Consider the following 26450-nt stretch of genomic DNA (forward strand, 5'->3'; position numbering starts at 1 on the left):
AATTATGTAGGAAATATAGTGCCGCTGAGAGATGTCTACCAGCGAAGTCGTAATCGGATTCGGAATGTGATCTCACAGTGATTGACTCTTTGTGTAGATTCGATAACACGCTTACATAGTAACATGAGGTGTATTACTAATATCAGGTTGCAACGAACTGCATATTCTTATTATATTCTTTATTTACACTGAAACTTGTGAATACACACATAATTCGGGGAGCAACCTACCCCAAAAGAAAATGGTGAGATTGGGTAAATTTTTAAAATTTCAGTAATACAGTCAAATTGTTATTCCTATGAAATACACAAAGAAGTCCGATTAAAGAATTGCACTAGATGAAGAGTTGAAAAGGGTCACAGAGCAGAGGTGGAGATGATTAAAAATGAAGATTGAAATTATAAAAATTATGCTGTGAGCACGTGAACGAGTGGAATTTTACTTCAGTGGTGCATTCAATGCCTTCCAAAGAATATGCACAGTGCTCAATAACGTGATCTTCTGGATCATGTCGAATCGAACGTTACCCGGAATCTGTTGGATATGTCTCATGAGTTTTTTGCTTACGACCCCTGTAGCGTCAATGACTATCGGTACAATGTTTATTTTGCGTCGCCCCATTTTCTCACATTCCATTTTGAGGTTTGCGTACTTCGAATGTTTTTCTACTTCTTTTTGCATTATATTGTGATCAGCTGGGACAGCCAGTTCAATGAACAAGCATTCTCTTGTCTTTTTTTAGTTTGATTGTCATATCCGGGCGGTTGCTCCTGATTTCGCGGCCAGTTATAACTGGTAGGCCTACATCCCACTGAATTTTTACTTGGTCGTTTTCTGTCACTGGTTGTCACGAGCGTGTTTACGTGAGATAACGTTTGGATTTTACCAATCGTATATTCAAACGCCTTTTGTAAAGATTGAGCAGTAACTCCTCCTGACTGATCATCTTCCGTTCCGGTAGCGTACGCCTGCTTACCGTAACTAAATTACGGCAGTTTGTAAGACACAATTCCTTCATAATTCGGCTGACAACTATCTGAAGTTCGTTCTCTGCGTGACTGCGTAATCGCGTCGAGTAAGTACGACAGTGAAGATATCGTGTCAGAAATTTCCAGCGGGTTAAGAAACGATGACGCGCAGTCGCGGCATCTGGAGTGGAACGGGTCTCTATCCAAAAATCATATAGTTGCAGTTCCATTACGGTGGCTTTCCGCAGAAAATGACTGCAGCGATAAAATCTTTTTCCAGCTGTTCATCAATTCGATACCAAGCCATTTTAGAGCGCAGTACCCCGTCAACAATTGTTGTCGGTAACGTGCGGGTATCAGCGTTGTTGTTGTTGTTCGCGGTATTCAATGTGTTTGTCGACTATAATGGTCATTTAGACCAGACCAATTTTCTTCATTTCTATTCCGTAGCTGTCGACTTGTAGTACACAACACTTCCAGGTTTTTATAAGACACCATTTACATGGATAAGATGGCTTGGAGGAACCTAGATCAACCGCCCACACTTAGGTAGGAATTCTGGAGTCGACTTCGGTCGGACCCCAATCCGCAATCCATTGCTGTCACAGCTGTGGACCGTTGTAGTTGTTCGGTTCTACCACTTACGTGACACCACGTACGAGTTGACATGAGTTCTTTCTATATTAGATATCCTCATAATATTACATGATGGGGGAATCAATTGTCTCTCTCGACTCTCAGTGGCAGCATCCTATCACTCACGGTAATCTATTATTACAATGAGTTTTCATATGTAGTAATGGAATTTTACTATTTCAGTGACGACGCACTATTGGAAGAATTAGTATAGGCAACCGGGATGACGAAAAAACGCGGTAAATCGTGGGGTTTTATCTTCGGCTCGATCGTATTACTGATATTGCAGACTTCTGTGTTTGGTCAAGGTAGTGGTCAAGGTAGAGTTGTGGCTCGATCGTATTACTGATATTGCAGACTTCTGTGTTTGGTCAAGGTAGTGGTCAAGGTAGAGTTATTGTTATGTGTATTGCCTGGGTGTTGGTAATCTAATACATTTTTATTGTCAAATGGACGTACGCCACACACTGTATATGTATTTATGGATTGTATAACGCAACATCGAAGTTGAAAAGCTGGTCGAATGCACATCTTGTCTTTATGATAGAGAGTTAGGAACAGCACTAAATTACCAAATCAAGCCTTTAATAACAGTTACATGATTTGCTCAGCAACATATTTTCATATTTATTTCAGATAAAACCCAATAACTTCATGAAAGAGATGTGACTAATTATACACATTGACTAAATGGATAGGATTGGTCCTAACTAATTTTAAAGTGGTAATTGGCTGCAGTACAACAAGGGTCGTTTTAGATTTTACTGTTCAGCCCTATTCACTTCCTTATTCGTGTGGAAGGTTCAGTACGTTTTTAATATCTAGAATATAAATTAATGCCGACATCGCCACATGTTATTTCCAATATATTTTCATTCTTGCGACAGCAACTGATACTATTCATGAGCGATTTATTTGAAATTACGTACTTTACAGAATACAATCCCTTTGCATATGTATATTAATTAAGTATAATAAACTATACAAAAGCCTTCGAAACTCAATACATATTGCTGATTGAAGTCCTACTACGAGCATATGATCTTGAAACTGGACGAACCCAATATGAATTAATAATTAGAACATTTATACTATATATAATTGAACGCACCGCACATTCGACACTTGGCGAGTAAAAATTGCGGAAGGTTATCGCAAACATAACTCATTAGACTTGCGACGCATTTCAGCAGTAATGATGTCACATTTTATGCCAGTCGATTCTGGAAATGAGTGTATTTGTGTATACTATTTACCGTAAATGAAAATTATATCTTGTGATATCTGTCTATCCAGATCCGTGCGCTAGCATTACTTGCGTCTGGAATGCCATTTGTACTGTGACTCAAGGATCACCTACCTGTACTTGCAATGCAGGTTACGAAGGGGACGGAACTAATATTTGTTCGGGTGAGAACTGACGATGTCAGGCATGGGGTGTCCAACATTTTTTAAACCAAAGGGCCACATGCGGCTTGTAATGATTGCGAGGGCGACTTTCGTGTTTATTGGTCATATTCATGATCTCGGAAACGAATGTCTCATAATATGGGCTGTAAAATCTCTCTATCAGACCGCCATAGATTACTCTAATCTTTGATTTCGACATGAAAATCTATCTAACAGCTTCTCGCTGTGTCCTATTTACCTTGCGGGTAATTTCTACACTGCAAACAATCCACAAACACGTATTACACATATACAAGAGTTACCATATTTTGGAATCCGGAAAGAAGGACACTTTTTAAAATTCATAACTGTAAGTGGATAACAGTCGATTTTGGAATATGTACTAGAAATTATGCTGTGTTGACTATGAAAAAAGAAAAAAAAGTTTTTCATTTCGACTCGACTCCCAAATTACCCACATTTTACGATAGTCATCACGGTGATTTAACTCCCGAATGACCTGCTCCCAATACCCATTTCGAGTCATTTATGCCGGTTTGCAGTTGTTGCTGTCAATTAGCCTAACTAAATGCTTTAAGCGATGACGAATTGACAAAACCGCGGGTATTTTGGCGTCCTCGGCGGATGTTTTCAATTTCCTCAAAAATGCGGAAAAACTCTACTAGAGTACGACGTATGGTGAGCCCAGCATATGTACACATATACGGATACACCCATTCCGTAGCAAACAAAACGCGGTATTACGAGATTCAACAACGAGTCGGAATAGATAGCCGCGAACGGGAAACATCTATTTAGGCTTCACAAGAGGTCAGAGTAGTCAAAAACGCTATTCATCCTACTGAAAATTATTAGAAGTAGCAGTGCTTTTTAAAAGTAGTTTAAAACTACTCGAAGTAGGAGTAAAATATTATGCATTTGCAAGCTACTCAAGTAAATAATTAGCTGTGGAAAGGAGTCATAAGCACTCTTCCCTGGACTGACAAAGCCATGATACTGACATATGCGGTATGTGTAGGGAGCTGTGTATGTGTCTCCACATTCCTTGCAGGAGATACATATTATTAAAATCGCGACATCGCAGTGGTTCTACATTATACCCTTTCACCCCAGTGTATTCTTTCAGAAAATTTGACAGTATGCAGTCATCCATAGTATTACAAGGCCCCTATCTAATAAGACGATAAATGATAGACATATGTTTTACCGGATGCTACATTAAGAAGGCATCTGAGAAAAGTTTTTGCTGAGCGCACTTCTTTAAGATGAAACTGTCATGTGGGCCACTATACGGTTTTAAATTGCGCGCTTGAACCTCGCAACCACTACATAAATTAGATTAACCGTTGCGCAAAGCATGGCGAAAAATCTGTAATCTTCGCAAAAATGGCAATCTCTCTCTCTCTCTCCTTCTTTCTGATTGAAAGTAATAGTAATTCTTTTTGAAAATCTGTGAATAGCGAAAAGTAAGTAAGTATAAGTGGTATATTATTATGAATTGAAGTAGGAGTAGAAGAAAATTAGATTTACTTGATTAAGTACTGAGAGATGACGGAAAAATTTTCAAGTACTTCGTTACTGACCGCTTTTGCTTATATTCTCTTAGAATGTATACCGCATTATCAAATCAGATTTCTTGAAGCGTATTTTGCGTCATATTTTGTGCTACGATTGTTGATATACGATGTTCTTTTGAATTCTCTACTAGTTGCTGACGATTACCCCTGATGAGTGTCAGTCGAAAATATTCGGTTTCATTTCAATATGGATATACTATTCAATTGAAGCATATTTATAACTTACTTGTTGAATAAATGCAATAAAACTGTCTTGTAAGAAGTAATGTATAGCTGTCGCTTGTAGTATAACTGGTATTCCGTGACTGTAATGTTCATTTACATAAGTGCGTTTCTTTATCATGATTCCGTATAGGCCGACTTATATAACGTCCCAAGTCCTGTTATTTTTTATATTCTAAAAACACGGCTTACGTAGGTAAACAGTAAGCAGTAAATAGTGTTGACGTTCTTGAAATGACATGATGTAGCACGAATAACTATTTATAAAGTACTTTATTTGACCAGTACTCATCCATTGATAAGTGGGAAAATTACATGTGACTCGGAGTCACATTTTCGAGTCAATTTTCAAGACATTCTACCTCTTCAGAAATCATTATTAAGGTGCCAGTCACAACGAGAAGTGACCGCGACATCAACACCAAATCTTCATTCACGAATTTATCCAATTACATTCCCATTTAGGTTTTCAATATTTCATAATTCAATCAGTATTCAACCCACCTACAAGACAATGCTGACATTTCCTTGATACAGCTATTATATCATTACATCCATGCATAAATTTTTGTAATAATTATGGCAAGCTTTTGTTGCAGTTAAATCCGTGGAAAGTTGCACTTATTTTTCACTAAAGTTTCAGTAAAAAGTCGCATTTAATATTCACAAAAGTTTCACTAAAAACTGCATTTATGGGCAAGTTCCTTGAAATTATCAAGGTACGAGACACTCGAATCGTTCCGTATCCAAGGCACTTTAGCAAAATCCGATGTTGGTGACTTCAACAAAATCAATAGCCTGAAAAACTTCACCCAGTGAAAATATTATTTTTGTAGGTCTAGCCTGAATGTACGTCAAATCAAAAAGGACCTCAAATGTAAACGACAGTGAAATAATTAACTGTCTACATATAGTGCCAAATATTTCCAGTAAAAAGTTAGTTGCATGAAAAATAGAAAAAAGTTGCAAAACGTTTCATGAAATATGGAAAAAGTTGCAGAAAGTTGCATAAAAATGGAGAAAAATTGCTAAAAGTTGCAATATATGATGCCTTTGAACAGCTTAAAACACCATACCATGTAACTTATGAGTATTTAGGAAACTGCCGGAAGTTGTAAAAAAAGTTGCAAAAGCTGCAAAACCTTGCCCTAATAATAATGCTACATCGCTTGGATAAAACCAGATGGGGTTAGCTATAGACCAACGGTTCTCGACTGCCGGTTTGTGGCAAGTTTCCTGACGGCCCGCCAAATGCATTTGACTTGTATACCTCAATTCCAACATTGCGAAAGGTGGATGCCTGTCCATCAGTTGTAAAAATATAAAATCAAATTTTAAATTGATTGAGAAGTTTGGAACGAATTTCTCAGCATGATGTGGTACTAGAGAGTTGGACTACTTTATCCCTATGTCACAATGGTGCAAGTTTAGTACGAAAAGTGTACAACTCGTTTCGGACAAGTCACATGATAAAGCTACGGGACCTGTTTAACGAACAAGGTTATATTCAGGCGATATTAGAGATTATGGCATTGTCACATTTATTTGAAGGATACCAAACAATCCGAAACGACTTAGTGGTCTTTAACACGACTTCGTGAGCAGCTATCAACGAAGTGCCCAATATTACATTTGAGTTGCATACATATATGTCGCAATAAAATTTTGGGATAATTAAATTTAGGGTTGACCGGTCCGCAACATATGTTACGAAGTTTTTACCGGTCCACGAGGTCACTAAAGGTCGGGAGAGCTTTCTACCGCCTGGGTACATTTACCCAAGGGAGCTCCTGTTATAAAACGGGGGTTTTAAAATTTATCCAGATATCGACGAATGCTCGAGGGGCACCTATACTTGCCATGAGAACGCTGATTGTTGGAATCATGATGGATCTTATTTTTGCCACTGCCGTAATGGATATTCCGGGAATCAATATTCGTGCAACGGTAAGTTGGCCTAGTCTAAATTTTAAGCAGATGCCAACGATAACTCGCGATATTTCGGTATGATAATATATTAGATATACCCACTCATAGCGACGGTGTGAACGTGAGGTTGTGATGGTGCAAACCTCAGAAACTTTTAGGTTTGCGTTCGCAAGCGAGCTTTTCTAGGTTCTGGACCGTGAACCTTTTTCATTTATTGCAATTTTTCACTGCAATATAAGATCTTTTTTTCAAATTATTTGCATTTCAACTTTGGACAATGCTACAATGCGTCACGTGCCGTTTTAATCGAAAAAACAAATATTTTATTGGAAGTATGTCGACGTAGTTTGTTCATGTATCCCCAAATACGACACTCGTAGAATGCTACTTTTAGGACATTTAAAACAGCCCGAAATTCCACAATTGATTGACTTTGCTCCACATCATTTGATTTTTACTTTCTGAGTTCGATAAGAATCATTCCAAACTAGAGAAATTTGTACTCCGTTGTACCTCAAAATAAATGCGCCATTGGATGTAGTAGATGAGCGCAACCTGCAAAGAGAACCACTCCAAAAGTGATAAACTATCCAAATGTTCATTACGCAGAGGGATATTCTCGAAAAATACAGTAAAAAAAACTGAAAATTTCATTAACGTCACAGGTGATTTAATGAATATGGTAGTAGTAACGATGTGTACTGCGCTGAGATGAGTTACCTAATTGCGCTCTCTAAGCAGTTTTGGTTTTCCATGTCCTGAACAACATATTACTTCCCAAAAAATGTTATGTTCTGTTATTGCGTTTTGATTTTATGAAAAGGAGGTTACAGTCGTCCGAAGAGGCTCGGAATACAAGTCACACGTCGTTGTCTGTTCATGAATAGTTTTAATGTTCGTCAGTTTAGACCTCTGACTCATGTCTAATCGCGACAGAACTTGAAATTTACGAAATCATACATGTGTCAATGATGTGCATCGAAATCGGTGATCAGAATCCCGACGTAATAATTCCCCTTTTACGTGGTCATTGCTTAAATATATATACATTCAAATCTTTTTTTAGAAATAAATTGCCGCATGGCACCACTTTTTACATTAATATTTATATGCGACCCCTTTGTCATGACTACGGTAACGATAATACATTGGTTTCCCATTATATTCAGATATTGACGAATGCGCGGCAGGCCACCATACTTGCAGTAATAATTCAATTTGCATAAATATATCGGGAAATTATACTTGCGAATGCGATATTGGATATACTGAAAAAAATGCAACATTTTGCGAAGGTATGCCACTTGTAATCAGTGCGTACTTATCTTCTTCAAGGTTTCGATCCGGATGATTGGTAGCCACCATAGGATAGCATTACACCACGTTATACAGTCTTACCCAACTTTTCCCACTGCGTTCCAACATGGAGTATTTTGCAACGCTCGATTCCTACTCCATAGCACGGAAGAAAAATGAAGAAACAATAACTTATTACAAATGTTATTTTTCCATTACTGCTCCGTGCAAACTTTGCATCTGTTATACTTCAATGAATCGGCATACAAAATTGAAGCGTTGTGATTAGTTTTCTTCATCCAGATATTGACGAGTGCAATGAGAACCCGTTTCCCTGCACGGATGCTGAGTTATGTGCGAATACGATTGGTTCTTATGACTGCCAATGTATTGTTGGGTATACCATGTCTGCAGATGGGTGCATTCCGGGTGAGTAGCATATCTATGTATATGTCATTAAAACCATGAAGTCAGCACATGGGAAAGTCATGACTAATGTCTTTCTTTTTTCTAATCAGCCCTCATTTGGCAAAAGATTTTACCGATCGATAAAAGTGTTTGAACTTCTAACTAACGCAGGATATCATACAGAAATCGTAGTCGTTTATTCGAGATATATATAATCCGATTCATAGTTTCATTTCTAGACATGCTGTTCACCACAGGTACCTAACTCGATGATATATAGTCGCGTCAGAAAGAGTTATATAAATCCATATCGGTCTTTGTCTTAAATGTATTTAGCATTCGTAACCGTTCAGTTTCAATAAATTTTATCTAGCACACTGCACCCTGGTCCCATTTCCAGCACAACTTCCGAAGATGCTTATATGAAAATCAAGATGATCATTGACGGTAATAAGCTCCAGATAACATCGAGTCGAAATCCAGAATGCACATCGTACCCCCCTGATTTGTGGCTTCGTACCCCATGGGCTCTACAGACTCCTCGTTGAGAACCCACGATATAGGTCAAGGCTTATTCATTTATCAAATATCCTGGTATTGCAAATGGGTTCTTAAACAGGGTTATGTGTACCACTTCGTAGTATGAAGGAGCGATGCAGGAGGTCACGACATGCGGTATGAAATTATACGATATATGGGCTGGGCATATATGTGAAAGAAGTGTAAGAAATTACCTCTGTAATCTTTTCCAATTGTAAATTGGCAAAGCAAATTTCAAACATGCAAGGCTTGTATGAGTCTTGCCGGAATGTGGAGTTTTACGATTGAAAATCCGTCGTTTCTAGTATCTGAAAATTTGCTAAAAAAGTCTGGGATCCTCAACTTTTCATCAGTATGTGAGATATATTAATGCTTTTTTGCAGTATGTGCCGCTATCTTCTGAATCTATCGATGCCTTTGGTTTGTATTCTGATCCAACGAGAGACTTCTAAAAACATGCGCGCGAACTTTATCGTTATTCAAAAACTATCTTTCATTATATAGAGGTGATTGCAAACGTTACATCAAACTAGTTTAGGTATCACTTGTAACTAAGAGATATTCATATTGAAAAAATGCTCACGTGATATATTATGTTATAAAGGCAATTATAACAGTAATAAAAGGCATGCCACATTGTTACGTCTGGCATGCCGATTCTGATTCAGTTCTACACGTAAATGAAGATTCGAAATACATCAATACTAACCCATATTACTTCAATTTAATTTTTTGCGCCGTGTGTCTTAGACAGGTTTATGACAGAACTTCAGGAAATCTAAAGTGATACGAGTCAGTGGCGTCTCGTGACAATATCGGGTGTTGTGGCAAGGGGTACACGCGATATTTGTTGTCTAAATGACGTAACAATGGTGTATCCCGATGTGAAAATGTGACTTCGCATTGGTAACAGACCATATGCTTCAGATCGTGTCTAATACACGAGTGCTCACTCTCGCATTTAGCAATGGAGACTGTGATGCCACACATACGGCTTACTGTCTCTGTCGATCGATATTGGAAAATATATTACCGAAGAAATATGCGACTGAAAGCCCTAAACTTAGAACACTGTTAGATGACATAATCGAGATGTAAAATACGCAATCTCATCTCCCATTCAAGTATGTGACCCCTTCAAAATCAATACAGACCAACATCGAGTTATTGCGGTTTTTGCTGATCAAGTTATCAGCCGTTAGTCGACATCAGAAACGAAATAGCTATGGCACTTGACAATGCTTATTGCTAGCTACGCATTGTTTCGACGCGACACTCCAATCTTAATGAGTGCCGATTTAGCAGGCGTCGAACCCTGTCTGGTCAGCTGAATCTGCTCTTGGACTCAACAAAACTTGCGTATCAGTCTTTATATTCAATAAAACACATCCAAGCACTCCTAATTGAACGAGGCTTTGGTTTGAGTTAAAAGACGAACTGATTCCTCTAAAAATGTTATCAAATAAAGGATAGAAAAACATGCGCAATCGCAAACAGGCATTTACAAAGCGAAAGCACATAAGATTATTCGCTTTTCGTAGAGACTTCGCTATATAACGGAATTTACAAGCGAAATTAAAAGATATTGCTATTTTCGCCGTGATCTCCGTATATAATGATTGCTGTGCGTCTGTCAATGGTAAATCATTGTTATAGAACAGAATTTTAGGTGGGGGAATGCCCCAGTTGCCGTATAGTACGAGTCACCACTGATACGAGTGCTATATGGGTTAGGTAATACTGATATATCAGATCATGTGGTATTATGAACAATTGTAATTTCGTTACAAAGATTTGTGGTTTTGATTGTGAATGCATTTAAACATTCCACAACACTTTGGCAGACGCTATATAAACATTACGTTATTGGGTTATGTTAGACGAGATGCTCTTACATGCTATTTCTTGGAACATTTGACTGTTTGTTGATATCATATTTTCGAACACTGGATGCGATAACGCTTGAAGATAAACCAAACCCATTGTTTCGCAGTGATGTGCCAACCAGTTGACATGCCTTGCAACCAACTAGATTCACTGATTGATCTCTGTGCCAGCGCCATGAACGGCGTCGATAGTGTGGCGTTTCCCGCGGCTCTGGCTGGGTATTCAACCACATCGGACACGAAATGCAGCATTAATACGCCAAACGGTAGCCTCATCACCTCGTCTAGAAATGGGATGCGTAAAATTGGGATTCCATTCCAGTTGATGTACCGCTTGGATCTAGGATATGTCAGCTGGACGGAACCTGGGCAAATGCGACATGGTTGGGATCATGTGGAACAGGGCTAACGGTAAAATAATATAGTTCTAAATATGTAATTATGTAATACGGCAGTGGTCGGGAACCTTTTTTGTTCGAAGAGCCATTTTGGCCCTATTTTTCTCATTTCAACTCCCAAAGAGCCATACATGCCATACTGTTACGTCACAATTGAAACTTCGGTGACGTCATCGTAGCCCCAATTCGAACTCACTATACATGGATTCGTCGAGTGCGCCACATTTTCTCTGTGAAATCTCGTACTAATCATGCTGGTTGCCTTATTTAAGAATGCGAAATTTGAGGTACGAGAACGTAGGTTTGTCGAGATGCTAGGCTACTGTAAAATGCGTGAATCCATGATAGCATGCTTAGGTTGGGCCAAACATGGTTACTACAGCAGCTGTGATACATCAGTGACGTCGGGTCAGCGGAGGCAATTGGATTGGTATCTCACCTATCGTCAGAATGAGTCAACGAAAATTGCGAAACCTTCAATGACTATTGGTATTTTCAATCGATGTTCATGAATGACAAGATTTTGAACATTTTTCTCCCAAGATCACCCAATTTACATATTAATTGTCTCGAAATAAAGCGACAAACGAGAGGTACGGCTCCATTGATAACGCACTTCATCGTAAATAGCTTAGAATTTGATATAACCGATATTAATCAGATCCAACTATCGCATTGATTCCGAAAATCTAAATACTGATGGAGTTCTCAATTCTCAAAGTATCCGGCGGTAAAACGTAACGTTGCGTTACACGCCTACATTTGATCGCCGGTATTATCAGAGGTACTTACCACTCAAGAACGTGGATAGCTATGATATTGTTTGTAATTTGATTTTAAACACGGCTTTGAACAGTAAATTTATATTTATTGACTCGAAGAACTTTTCGCGTGCCTCTTATCAAGAGCAACCGGCACGATAAAGGATACACAACAAAGAAGGATTCAAAACCAAATGGCGAATTGTGGCGCAATAATGAAAATTTATAAATAACATGAATGGAAATTCAACCATAGCAACAATGCGGCGTATATAGCAACAAAATATATAGCATCAAAATCCCAATCGTATAGCCAAGTGTTGGCATGCACTTCTTCAAGTGGCCAGCATTTGATCGACAACCCGTCTTGCGCTTCAAATTATTCAGACGACATGTTTTCAGTTTTATCCAAGGGTAGATCCATATTTCATTTAACAGCTTTGGAATCCACTTTCATCAAAGTAAACAACCCGGTCTTTTGTCGCCAGAAAGAATTTTTGTTTAACCTTAAAATCTCACAATAGTTGTCGTTGCTTAGCTGTTCGTACGTATTTCTGTACATTTTTTTCTGTGTTGCTGCATTGTCTCATTGTATTTGTATGGACACTCCTTCTTCAAGTTGCTTGTTGCTATATACACCGCATTGTTGCTATGGTTGAATTTCCATTCATGTTATTTATAAATTTCCATTATTGCGGCACAACTCACCATTTGGTTTTGTATCCATCTCTGTTCTGTATCCTTTATCGTGCCGGTTGTTCTTGATAAGAGGCAGACAAAAAGTTCTTCGAGTCAATAAATATGAATTTACTGTTAAAAGCCATTTTCAAGTTCTTTACCACCAATCAGTTTTTCAAGTATTTTGATTTTGTAATTGTGAATGTAATGTCAAAAGCAGTTCATTTCGCGCCGTAGATCAGGAAGATAATGTGTATTTGAAAACTGCGTTGTCATATGGACGTCGCCACGTCTGCTATTCTCTTTGGTGAATCAACGTATCATGCAATGCAACATTTCGAGTCGAATATACATCGAATTCGCGATGGATATTGGTCGCGAACGCGACAGTAACTTGAATTTGAGGTTTTTGAGAAGAGGGGTCTTGGTCCTTGAACCTGTGGACGGCATTGTCTTTACTTCTCGAAGACATGTTTATACTGCCACCAGTATAATTATTCTGGCCGTGATGAAAATTTACTAACAGGTTGCTACTATAATGATCATTTCAGTACAAAAATAAATATTTGTCAAAGAGCCATATCTTATACCCAAAAGAGCAATATATGGCTCGCGAGCCACCGTAATAAGGGTTCACCTATCGATGTCAAAATACGGATATAGACCGGACCTGTACAAAATATCTATCAGGTCAGTTGATTGGTAACTAACTATTGATTTTTTTAGTATGCGTTAGTTCTAAATTATGTTTTGGTCGCGCATTTTAAAATGAAATTATTCGTAGAGCTAGTGTCACCGTTTGGCGTCAATCGTGATGCCGGTGGCCTATCGTGTGATGTTCTTGCATCTGTTGCTAGTTCAAAGTCATCGCTATGGACAGCGGCGTAGCCATATACGGAGTGGGTTTTAGGGTTCGAAATCTTTTCCAATACAAAGTCGAAACATTGTCATTTTGAAATGCCGATGCTATCTCCAATATGTCTTTGCTCGTTTGCAATTAGATTGGAATTTTCGGATTCTGGATAGTATTATTCGGATTTGCATGTATATTTGGTTGAAATTGTTCGGATTCGGACGGATGCTTCTTACGAGACTCGAGCTGTCGGACGAATTCGTATTCCCAGAAATGAATATCCGCTCATCATTGGCATGTATTGACTGATTAAGGATGTTGCAAGTCAAGTAATTGAGACTGAAGATGAAAGGATTCAAGTATCCGCCAGTTTGCAAATTCTGACGTCGAATGTCGATCGTCTCACCGTTACTGACGTGTCAACAACATCAGATGCGATAGAAAATGTAATCAACTCTGCATCTTCGATATCAGTTTCAGTGAGTAGTCTATATCGACTAATGCTATTGATATATTGGTTATACAACATACACCAGGTATTTTCTATATTTACTTATTTAGACAGCTACTTCAGTAATATCCACAATCAGCAATGTATTGGAATCGCCTCATCTTACCGTTACCAATCAAACATCCCGGTGAGTTCTTTGCTAATTTACTCAAAAGCGATCTACGCAGGTCTACTTTTTTGCCTTTACTCACTCAGGTTCGTCACTCATTTGGATACAGCGGCGTCCAGAGTTGAATTGCAGTCCAGCCAAATAATCAACGCTGTGAGCAATAATGTCGCCGTGCTGGTAACATCAAGTAAGGGCATTTTAACACTGCAGTGGGTGTATGTGATCGCCTGTCCTAGAATGTCTATCAGATAGAGAGAGAGAGAGAGAGAGAGAAATAGGAAGATAATCGGATATGTGCAATTGTATGGAGAATCTCCTATTATGTATCGTAATATTTACCGTTGCGGAAGTCTTTTGGTAACCCCAGCATTTTTAGGATTGAGAATGTTTATGTTTTTGAAACAAATGTTCGATATAGTTCAAAGCAATATTTCTGAAACGCCAGTCCGTGCCAACATTCCTTCATATTACAATTACAATTTGATATATAAATTGTATATATTGCAGTTGTAATTATTGCCATGCGGAAATTACAGGACCCAAAGTTTTAACTTGAGAAAAAATTGGGTCGTATCTTTTGTAATATAGCGTTTATGGTTTACTATGGATTCCGGTGAAGAAATGCGGCATTGTGACGTGCTTAATAGTATTTTTAGTTGTTCACATATACCTGGTGTTACACGAGAATAGGCTACTTTTATTAACGGAACTTGGTGTTGATGAAACTTATTATCAAAAATGAAGCAGAAAATCAATACAAATCAAAGTTTCCTGCTTTCAGATTGCGTAAATATATACCATTTAATTATTTTTGAGATATGTAGATTCTGCGTTACACAAAACGTTTATTTATTCACCGATTCGCTAGATACAAGGATTAAAAACTACCGATATATAGAGTGCTTGGAAGAATGAAGGCAGATTATTTGCGAATAAATTCTACAATTCCATGAAAATACATCTGCAGAATAAGTTCCTCGATCACATTATAATGCATTTTGCTACGTGCCTCTCTTTTAGTCGTTTTTTATATATTCTTTTGTCTCTAAATTACTGAAATCGAAAAAGGAGCAATTCCAGAATTTTTTAAAACCATGCAATATAACAATTATTGATTTTATGAAACTCTCCTCCAGGGAACTCCTCCTCAATTGGGTCCATTAATGCCAAGAATATTCTTGCTCATTTTGTATGGACCCAAAAACGAATTCCAAGGTAATCAAGCGAAATATGATGATCTATGTACAGGTAACGCTTCCGTCGGCGATATTTCAATGATTATGGTTGTTAGACCGAACACTGACGCGAATGGTTTTCGAAGTGACCAATTTACGATAACCAATATGTCCTTTTCATCCGGAAATGTAGTCGATGGCGAACAAGTGCAGGCATCCATCAGCGTTGCCGCAGAAGCAATTGGAGATATCCGTGAGATTGTATTGATCCGTTTATTGTAGGCGAGCTTTCACAACTAGAAACTAGAAACCAATTTCAGTTCAATGCTATAGAAGTGGTCTTATGCACTGATAGCATCATTCCTACTAGAACGAGAAGGCAAAAATATAGTTTCTCGTTTCATATTCAAGGATTCGAAAAATGTTAATGGTATTAGAACTGGAAATGGAAGGATTACACAAAAACCAAGTTCAGTTACTTTCAAATCAGAGTGCGTCCTCGCCTAATATGCATGACAACATGGTGTATAATTTGTACTTATCATCTTCGTATATACATTACCATATAGTTTCTAAACGTCCTCTTTTAGGACGATTTGTCCTCTTTTCTGAAAGTGTCCTCGGAGGACACCCAAACGTCCAATTTTGAGGATTTTGTCACCTTTTTTTGAGAAGTTTGGTTAAATATAGTGCAAAATTCGACTGAGATGCAGTAAATCAGCACTGAGGTAACGCTTGGGCGGCTATTTCGGGAGCTGGGGCGGAAAGTTGGCCTTTTTTTTCTTTTTTAGTCAACCAACTGTTATGTGGAAAAAGACTTTAACTTGGGAGCAGAGCCAGAAAGTTGACCTTTTTGTAGTCAACCGAACATGAATTGCAAAATAATTACCATTTTCCAGGATTGTTAACCGGTATTGCAGGTCTAAAAATGTTGGAAAAGTGTCCTCTCTCCAGATTTCCAAAAATGGCAACCCTACACTAACACGATATCAATATATAACACTACATAGGAAATACTTTATCTCGTAACTCTAAAACATCAATAGCTATGCCAACCAAGGCGGTAACCCTGTATGCGCATCATATTCATTAGAAAACCCTGTATACGAGGTACACCAACGCATGGCCTGCAGCCTACATGTTGCCGATATTCGTGAATATTAAATCACTTAATTGTTATCATTTATGATATATAATGAAATAATCTATCACTCGTATATATGTCTCTCATCATTTACTTTTGATAGACAAGGTGGATATTTTTATTTCAGCATCCAAAGTTTATGTGAAAGCAATCGGGAATAGTAACAATCAATTTCCAATCGATAACAACCTTCGTTATTATGAGACGGGGAATATTCGCCTATCAAGGCTCGTCCTCTCCGCTACAATAGATAACAGATCAATATCGAATCTTTCATCAGAAGCGCGTGTGCAGTACTCGGTAATTTACAAATATATTTTTGGCGGAAAATGTGTTAATTGTGAAATGTAGTCTACTATATATGCATTGCAAATGAAAATACTGCAATCGACCCGACACGGCGAATATAACTGTCGCATGATATGTAATTTTTGAATTACAATCCGCGATGCCATGATTCTTATTCGCCTCTTCGCGAAATTACATTTAACAAAGGAACGATTGAAATTGTCGAGAATCTACAGGTTCAAAGCTGCTATTACCTCCTCGATTAAAATCAGTATCTAGCTTCTTTTTTTTCCCTCTATAGTTGCCCGCATCATATGACACTGATAGACATGAAGCTTTGTACGTGTTTTGGAATGAATCAACAAACAGTTGGGGCGACAAAGGATGTAGATTAGCAGAAACAACTGTATACGCACTTACTTGCTCGTGTGATCATTTAACGAACTTCGCTGCATTGCTGGTAAGAAATAAAATCTAGCTTATAACTTAATGTGGGGAAAGGCAAGGATCATGCATATAATTTAACCAACAACTTGATAGATGTTTCACAACCACAAAACTCAAAACTAATATCCTATTTTCGTATTGAAATTGTGGTAATTTTCCTTATCTCGACCTTTTGTAAATTTTAGTAATTATTTTTGTTCAAATATACGTCTACCTAACAGAGACGAAAACCAACTAAAGATCCTACCAAACCAACGCCATTAGACATCGTAACTATCGTGGGATGCAGTCTGTCAACGGCGGCGCTACTTATTCTGATCGTGTTGTTCGCGTGTATTCCGTAAGTGGATCTGCTTTTCGATTTTATTTTTTATCGCGTATAGTCGTTCATAAGAATGGAATATACTCAGATATCAGCATGTCTCTATTTTCAGAATAGGTATAATGAAGCTATCGTGTTTTCAATATTCATTACTGTATTAAAGCCGATCAGGTGACTTTGGTGGCAATTTGTATTGAAGGGCATTTGATGCGAGTGAGATGAACATATGTTACAAGTTACACCTAAGTTTGGATTCCAAAATTATATACGAATACAGAATGATGCATTCACTTACTATAGTTACTGCCCCAGTTACGTATCGCTTTTCTTTATTTCCACGCCTTTCTGGAGAAAAGAAGCATGTGCAAAATATCTTGTAGCCGTGTGAAAGCATAGATACCAATCAAATCCTATGGTTCATATAATGCATTTCTAATGGATTGCCGTTACTATTATGCTCTATGTATCAAATATATGTCCCTAAACCAATGGTAGCTCAACCTTTTTTACACAGTATATCCCTTTGAAAATCTTGAAAAGCCAAAGCTCACCCTATTTTTAACCTGTAAGAATGATTTATAGAGTAATCGATAATCAAACGGATAAATGATCTAAATGCAACTCACAATAAACTTGACAGTATATCAATTTGTTTTACATATAAAAATGATGAGATGATTGAGCTTGTTTTCGCTCAGCTACTATCTTAGCTGCCAGTTTTGTGGTAAACAGAATAAAATAAACTCAGAATCATGAAGTATAGCTTATTGTTAATATCTTCATGAGAATTATGAATACCCTTCCTTAACCCCAACAGGAAATAGACTCTTGTAATGTACATTTTACACTGTGCACCGGTCCCTTGGTATCCCCTTGATTTCGAATATGTTATTCCCTCCAAATGAACGATATTTTTCTCTTCATTGTTTAGTATTAATCAGTGAACCTTTGCTCGTGTAATTGTGTTGCTAAAGTATGTCAATTTAAAGGAAATCAAGGACGGGAAGAAAATTCCAAGGTTCATTTTTATTGCTAAATCTCTACATCGCGCTTCTCGGACTCAACATCACGTTACTCATCAGTGAAACTCCATTCATCGCGTATGCCGCGGATTACGCCGCAATTTCGTCTTCATGTAGGACAATAGCAATATTTCTACATATATTTCTACTTGCATCGAGCGCGTGGATGAATTGCGAAGGGGTGATGCTTTTTCTAGCAGTGGTTAAGGTGAGTTGTAGCGAAAACGCAACTAAATGTGAGGTCTGTACTGTGCTGTTGGACAGGAACTTGATTGCTCTGTCAGCCATCAGACCCAATACCAGCCAGAAATCAAATCATCTTCTGATGGCAGGTACATACATGGTGAAACTTCGTAAACTTGCGAATAAAACATTATAGTTCAATTCATGACATTATGGCTGACATTAACTGCCATTATAATCCAGTGCTTCCCAACGTGGGCGGTTCTGAGAAACAGGGAGATAAAACGTACGGGATGGGGCGATAGGGGTCTACAATGCTATAACGGCTACATTTAATTAATCGGCACGACATGCACGCTAAAACGGTATCTTAGAGATCTGCCTCGAACGTTGACTAAAACAAAGATTAACTTTAAACGACTAGGTCGGCATTATTATCTTTTATAATTCCCGATTATATGACCTCATTTTTCGCTTCAGAAATTATTGGTTGCGAAAATTTGTGTTGAGCTTGATAAAGGGGTAATAACTCTAAAAAGGTGGGGGCCACTGTTGTATTCGGTGAAAATTAATCGTCAAATACTCTTCATACTACCTTTTTCTATGTTATTGTTGTCGCTGATGTTTTGATTTCCATGCCTTTTGACGTATATATTCTGCAAAATTGACTGCCGACATACAGCACGAAAACATTAACACATGAATTTGAGAGAAATCGCTCTCAAAAGTACGAATTCGATATTTAAAAAATAGATATCTTATTTTGAAATAGATCCAAGTCATCGTAAAACATGCTAGACCAAGTACACCATGTGGGTTAACCAGCGGGGGTAATCAGGATTGTATTCTAACCAAGTCACAAGGTTCCGAGTCACAAGCCAATTTCAATGTGATGGTTTTTATAGTCGAGTCATTTCCGAATCACCACCGACTCAAGTCCGAGTTCAAGTGGGCGAGCAGAGGGTGGAGTCCGGCCCGCAGTGTTTGACTTGAGTCTGAGTTCAAGTAATGGTGTTGACTGTTCGTTCAGTTGCGTGTTAAAGTTTTGTTAAACACACTTTTTGCAACTCTGCCTGATGACCATTGACTGAAGTCGAGTCGAGTAATTTTTAGTATTTTGGGAAAATGACTCGAGTCATGTCAAGTCACCAAAATCGAGACTCGGTTCATTACAAACCTGGTGGTCAGTACCAAAGTACTTCTACTTCTCCGTAGGTAGGTAGGTTTTGCTCACATGCGCAACTTATTGAAGAGGTTATGTTTCAGACTACTTCTTTTCCCTAGCGTTTAGTTTTTTCATGCATAACTAGTCCGCTTGCAGTTGATTGTACATCTCTACTCCTACTAGGAGGGAAAGTTACGATGTGACTTCTATTACTGCTGGAGTAGTAACAACGACTACTTTGGCCACCTCAGGAGTTTTGTTATTTACAAACGATGGTATTACAATATATTGAATAGTGCTTATCAAATAATTCTGCACTGAAAGAAAAAGTCAGAAAGCAAATAACACATTCATCAAATATGGCTCTCTCGACTTGTTGTTATGCATTCGATGGTCTTGAACAATTTTCCGTTTGGGGCCGACCTCTGGCATCAGTAATAATTAGAGTAACAGAATGAATAAGCTAGGACATTATGATAAGCAGGCCTAGTTTTTTATGACTGGACTGAGTATCCGGTCTAAAAATCTTCACTTTATTCTCAGCCCCTATATACTCGGGCGTATCTAAAGAACAAAAGTGTTGTCCTGCTTTCCGTAGCGTGGGGTTGGATAATGCCGACAATATTCGTGGGCATAACGGCTCTTGTCGATGTCAGCGTATACACGTACCCGCATAATGATGGTTTCGCAGTGACGTAAGTCAACAGCATGGATCTTTATATTATAATATATAACTATTTATTGAGAAGGTGTTGGATTAATTCTGTATATGTCGTCAACCTGGCCGTCGTTCCGATCGCAATTATGATCAGCGGGAATCTCATGATCTATATTATTTTAACGTACCGACTTTGCTGGAAACGAAAGGCTGAATGGGTGAGAAGATACATATTTATTTATCTGCATTGAAACAACTTATTATGGTGATACCAATGTATATTTCAACACCAGAGTTTCTTGACCTGGTGTGCATAGAGTTTAGTTTTTCGGGGTGCATGTATGTTGAAACGACAGCTATAAAACGACATTGTTCTTTCTAACATCTGTACTTATTCTTGACTCATGTCCTCATTTTCAGCGCTCACCATAGGTCAACAGCAAATATAACAACCTTGTTTTCGTCATCAGGGGTGGCTTTTCACTCAATAACTTGGACCAGTTTGCACTTTGCAATATGATTAGGTCTTAGAGGACCCGTTTCAATCATCGCTGCCACAAACTGTACGTGTAACGTCTCACGCAATTATCCAACAATATTTAGGGGTACGAGCTAGATAAAACGTTAAGAACCAGTTCTTTGGAGTCTAGACGTCAATTCTATTCCGATAAACCTTCAATTCCAACAATGGTTGGAATACGCAACTGAAAATGTTCAATCCGACTTGAACTCGTTGAGTCAAAATTCCCTATGTAAAATTCCATTATACGCTTTGTATACTTTCCCAAGACACGATATAGATATAGCGTCATTTTTGTTTCTAAAACCAGTTCTAATGCTGCATTCAAATTCTTATTATTGTTTATTATTCATGGTTCAATTAGTCCATTGGTCAAGAGACTTTGAATTTTCTGTGACATTTCTTATGTCTCATAACAGGACAGAGTATCGCGAGCCTCGAGAGAATCTTACCAGCGGAAGATCGGCATCAACCTCAGCATCTTCATAATGTTAGGTATAACATGGATATTCGGATTTTTCATTCCGGCAATCGAAGATAAGACTACAGCTCTGGTCTTCGCATATATTTTCACAATTTTCAATTCATTGCAGGGTAAGTATTGCGACACGACGTTGTAGGAGTAGTTTTGAACAGTAAGCCTAGATATGTTTCACATTGCGGTTTAGTCCAAACCAGTGATCTCGTAACAGTCTGCTGCCACAGATTTTAAATGCGCAGAGGATATTTTAAAATCTTGAATAGTATGAGTGTAAATATTTAAAATAAAGAATGTAAGTACACAATAATTGGAGAAATAGGCTCTGACTGCTTCCATATAGCATATGAAGATATATATGATAAAATGAATTAAATTGGCTCCAAAGCTACCAAACGTTTTTAGCTTGTGGCACAATAGAAATCAGGGAAAACGATCGCACACACTGGTGGGAAGAAATGTTGCTTTAAAAATATATATCCACGCGTTGATGCATTTTATGTCCTTGTTATGTGAGTAAAACGACCTTGAAGTTGGGTTCATGTTCGTAAGTTATTCTTGCAGTTTATCCTGCAGTGTTTGATGGTTCCTCCCGAAATGTATCCTAAGCTAACTGGAAACAAGCGTCTTCATAGCATGAATGGCATAAATAGTCAGTGTTGTCACAAGAGCGTAAATTTCAACACAATTGAAACTAAGATTATTTCACGGAAAATTTCGCTCAAGAAAGGCGGTCTCAAACTAAAATTCAAAGCGTGAAAAGAATTTTGCGGCAGTTAGTGGCGCATGGGCCAACCGGGGCCTTGTCCACCTACAATTATGTTCTATGACGGTAATAAAAATATATTGTTTACAAACACAGAACAATGCAAGATTTGCAGAAAAAAAACGCGGTATATTTTGTGTTCTCTTGTAAATGCCAACATTCCCTTCCGCTGGTAGTTCTTGTGTATATCTATCTAGCTTGACTCGTCCTTTCCTTTGAAACCACTTATAGTAGAAAAACGATTTGCCGTCTTTATTTTTCGTAATCGTTGAAATTGGTAACAATGTGGGACAAATATTAATTGACTCATCCCCATAATGTATTGACGGTATCTGGTCTGAACTATTTGTCACGGTCCTTAGCATTTATATATAAAAGTTTTTAAGGTGTTCCAATCCTATACGTGTCTTCAAACGTGTTAGCTCCACCCCGGCCTACTCCAAATGAAACCAATAAGTCCATTACCAAAGGTTAATTCATGAGGACAAACATTTTCTTATGCCTCGAAGAAGGAATGCAATTTGCAACTGCCTACAGTGTCACCTGTTCAGTAATTTACGTGCGTTTATCTATAAATTTAGTTCTTGCATAGACAGAAGTGCAGCGGCAATCATACTGTCGTTACAATATAGCACAACAGGCGATATTTTGTTCAGGTTTCTTTTTTCTGTTGTTGCACGTGATGAGAAACAAACACATTAGATTGATGTTCACAAGAGATGCGTCGACGCTGTATAGCAATCGGATCGGATTGGGTAGCGCGATGTCCAGAGGATCCAGGCGTGCTGGGTAAGAATACATTTTGAAATATATAGAAGCAACTGAATGAAATTTCTTGTACGCATTGCTAGTTGGGGATTGCCAATGAACAGTAAAATGACAATATTATTTGACCGAAATTCTGCAATCTAACGGAAATTTTAAAAGATCAATTCAGTATCGAAATTTTCCTTAGATGCAGGTTGATCCTCGGAATATTGTGTATTTACAGTGTTTTAAAGTTCATGCCATCAGGCATTACCTTGTTACGAGAAGAATGTTCATTATGATCGAAGCTATTTGTAAATCGTGATTGCATTCTTTTTAGAAAATCCGAGCCATCGTTCTCGATTGGAGAGTCTTCGTTTAGCTCGTCTAACGTGAAAAGTTTAAAGATGGACTAACTTTCGAATACCCTAGCAGTTTATGGCACTGCTTGAAAATGCCTTAATATTCATAACGAAAATTTATGAATTATTTCATGTTTAAGAATTTTCTGGAAACTGCATCAACAATTACTTTCGGGAAAGTATGACAGGTCTTTCTTGGGGCCTTTTAGATACCACTGATTTAATTCAGTACGATGTCCAGACCGTCTGTACACTCTTTTCTGTATTGTCGTTTTGTGAGCGTTCGACAGTATATTTTGTGTATGCTGCTCCTTCGTGAATAATTGTGTAGATGGAAATGGTTTCTATACTTGAGATGTTGGCGTATCAGCGCGCACAATTAATTCCAGGGGTACTTACACAAAAGCGCGTGTACCGCTTGGGGATATTGATCACCCAAGTGCGGCGTATATCAAGAAGTGTGACATTATACGCTATTTAGGTACGTATTTGTAAAGATTTCGTGACACAAATTTCTACTCAATTAGAGGCATATTTCAAATACATTGATGTGGAAATCTAGAAATAAAGATATGAAAAGTACTCAAATATGTATATCAAAAAAGTGGATTGTGTCGATGGGTTGCGTACTTGTAGCTGGTAATCGGATATGACAATTGCAGGATAAATATCCACCACTTACTCAAAATTACCAATCACACAATTAATAGATAAAATTATTGAAAATAGATTCAATTGCCGCGATGAAGGGACGTTTGTCGCTGGGTTGCAAGGCTTAAGCAGTACCACATCTGTTACCCCAAACGTTGGTCCTGTACTCCGACAGGGCCATAAACCAAACGTCCCCGGACATCGTCCCAAAATCCTCCTTCACGACAGTTTTTTTCACCACTACCACATGAAACACGTTTTACTGTAAGGGCCACTGTGTATACGGGTTAGTAGCCGCACCTACCGCGAAAAATTGTCACATTAGATATTGAATCTTGTCTATTATATTGGTTATTGCATATATTGCTATTAATCTTTCATCTTCTCCCAATCCACGTGGCCAGATTTATTTCTAGAGCTGAGGGAAGTGGTGACATCAGACAGCAACTGCATGACTATTCTGCGCCAATAGACAATTTACAGCATGGAATTGGGCCGTAGGCTACATAAGTGATCGAAATGCGGCCGTGAATAGCAAAACGGTTGGCCCACCCTGCTTCGGTTGCTGGAGAGTGTTGTCAGGTATCCTGCGCAGCTCATACATCGCAATAAAATGGGCGTGATGATCCAGATATTTTTATTGTTTTGTATTTCCTCAATAAAATATTATTTGTTTTGTGGTAACTATGCCTTTCGCGTTGTACTGACGTGGAGTTATCAAAACGTGGATGTTAGTTGCCTTATTTTAATCCTGATATTGAAGTCATGTTGCCCGCGCACTTTAGGAATTATGAAAAGTAGCACGCGACACGTTTTTAGTTGGCGAACCCTGTCTTAAGTTAACTTGGAAGTAGCTTGAAACGTAACCAATCGATTAAGTAGCAAAATTAGTAAAGCCCACTTTCGTACTTGGAACATAGTTTTACTGGCCACCTCTGGCTATGATGTCAAAGTGTAGCCTGGAGACAATGGGCAACCAGACGTCAACAGGATCATAGACCGGATTGACTCCAATACAGACGAATGTAGTGCTATCTAGGTATCTACCGTTGGACATCAGAGTTATCGCTATCATCATTATTCGTTCGTGTTGATCAATTGACCAATTACTGTTGGCTGGACCGGGCCACTCAGGCCTTTGATTCATAAGGATCGTCTTCCTGCTATATAAAAAGGCAATATTTCATGGGAATTTCAAAGCATCTGGGACAGTGGATAGTCGGTTTCTGCGACGCACGACTTTGCGATTTTATGAAGCTGTTACGCAGCGTGTGCCTTCATCGAATAGATCAGTCAATTAACCAATCGATTGATCGCTCTGAGCTCGCACATCTGTGCATATATCAGTGTTAGGAACAAGTTAATGCCGTCGAGTGACAATTCATATCGAATCATTATACATTTTGATTCCAGTTAAGTCAATTCCCTCGTTTTTAAGAGGTGACCGAGTCAAGTCAGATCAACAATGGCCTACTTTAATGTTCGAAGTGCGAGGCATGTTTCAAAGTCATGGCATTTCGCTAGCTGGTTGAGATGTAGATTGCGTCGCCATCTATTATGAATCGAAAAACGATTATAGAGTAAAATACGCTAGCAAAAAGTAGTTGTGTCGCTCTCGAGTTGTGTGAAAATAGTCAAGTAATCATATTGTGCATGTCGTGCGTTAATGGTTTTCAGTCAAGTAGAAAATGAACTGCGACCTCAGAAAGTTGAATTAAATTGATATGATGCACATGATGCACCACTGCTCCCCTATACACATCTATGAGATACAATTTAGGTGTGCTTCAAGTTTCCAACTGCAGTCCGCGAAACATTTCCAGATGTCCACGAAATCTGCGAATATGCGACATGATTCATAGTAACCAAATAAGTAAACTCCTAACCTAGGCTTGATCAATAAGTTAATCTGAAGCGGTTTTGCTTCATAACTGCTAATACACCAGGGTTCTCATCTCAGCGGCTGTTTGGGATAAACATCCTACTGTGCGTCTGGACCTTGTGCAAACTCATTTCAATCATTGCTTGTGACTGAATTGTTTAACGGTTAATCCAATTGATGTAAACATATTGCTACTTCGATTTCTTGTTGCGGTTTCAAGAAAAGTCGGGTATTTCGAATATAAATTTTGAAGTCTGATTCGAGCTGTCAGTCTCACGAACACTAATATACATCCGTAACCACTTGACGGAATCCCTTCTGAAATAGACATGACACCATTCCCGGAGAACTTACCGATGAGTTACTGGATATAAATGACTAGGTGAACATGATATGTTAGTTGATAAATATATTTCTCTATAAGTTTGGTGCCATATTGTCCATTGCCATATCCACAG

General features: G+C 38.3%; 1 protein-coding gene across 4 annotated transcripts; it reads left to right on the forward strand.

The window, feature by feature from the left end:
* The first annotated feature begins 854 nt into the window (after nt 1-854).
* LOC145437886 (adhesion G-protein coupled receptor G7-like) lies at nt 855-25142 on the forward strand. Of its 4 annotated transcripts, XM_080315267.1 has the most exons (22): nt 855-1075; nt 1788-1924; nt 1981-1992; nt 2901-3014; nt 6638-6760; nt 7912-8037; nt 8342-8467; nt 10980-11138; nt 11195-11283; nt 13877-14041; nt 14124-14200; nt 14269-14369; nt 15431-15610; nt 16629-16801; nt 17091-17249; nt 17458-17576; nt 18548-18788; nt 20472-20623; nt 20678-20804; nt 21526-21700; nt 23007-23139; nt 23438-25142. In XM_080315267.1, exons 2-22 carry the CDS (start codon nt 1828-1830, stop codon nt 23511-23513), a joined length of 2724 nt encoding a protein of 907 aa, XP_080171393.1. In that variant the 5' UTR covers nt 855-1075; nt 1788-1827; the 3' UTR covers nt 23514-25142. The 4 variants fall into 4 exon arrangements, 3 of the variants coding, with proteins under 3 accessions (XP_080171393.1, XP_080171395.1, XP_080171394.1); XM_080315269.1 differs by lacking the exon at nt 15431-15610; XM_080315268.1 differs by lacking the exon at nt 7912-8037.
* Nucleotides 25143-26450: the final 1308 nt, after the last annotated feature.

Source organism: Botryllus schlosseri, chromosome 4, assembly GCF_051294905.1.
Source record: "Botryllus schlosseri isolate E-star chromosome 4, Bs_hap1, whole genome shotgun sequence".
Taxonomy (NCBI): Eukaryota; Metazoa; Chordata; class Ascidiacea; order Stolidobranchia; family Styelidae; genus Botryllus; species Botryllus schlosseri.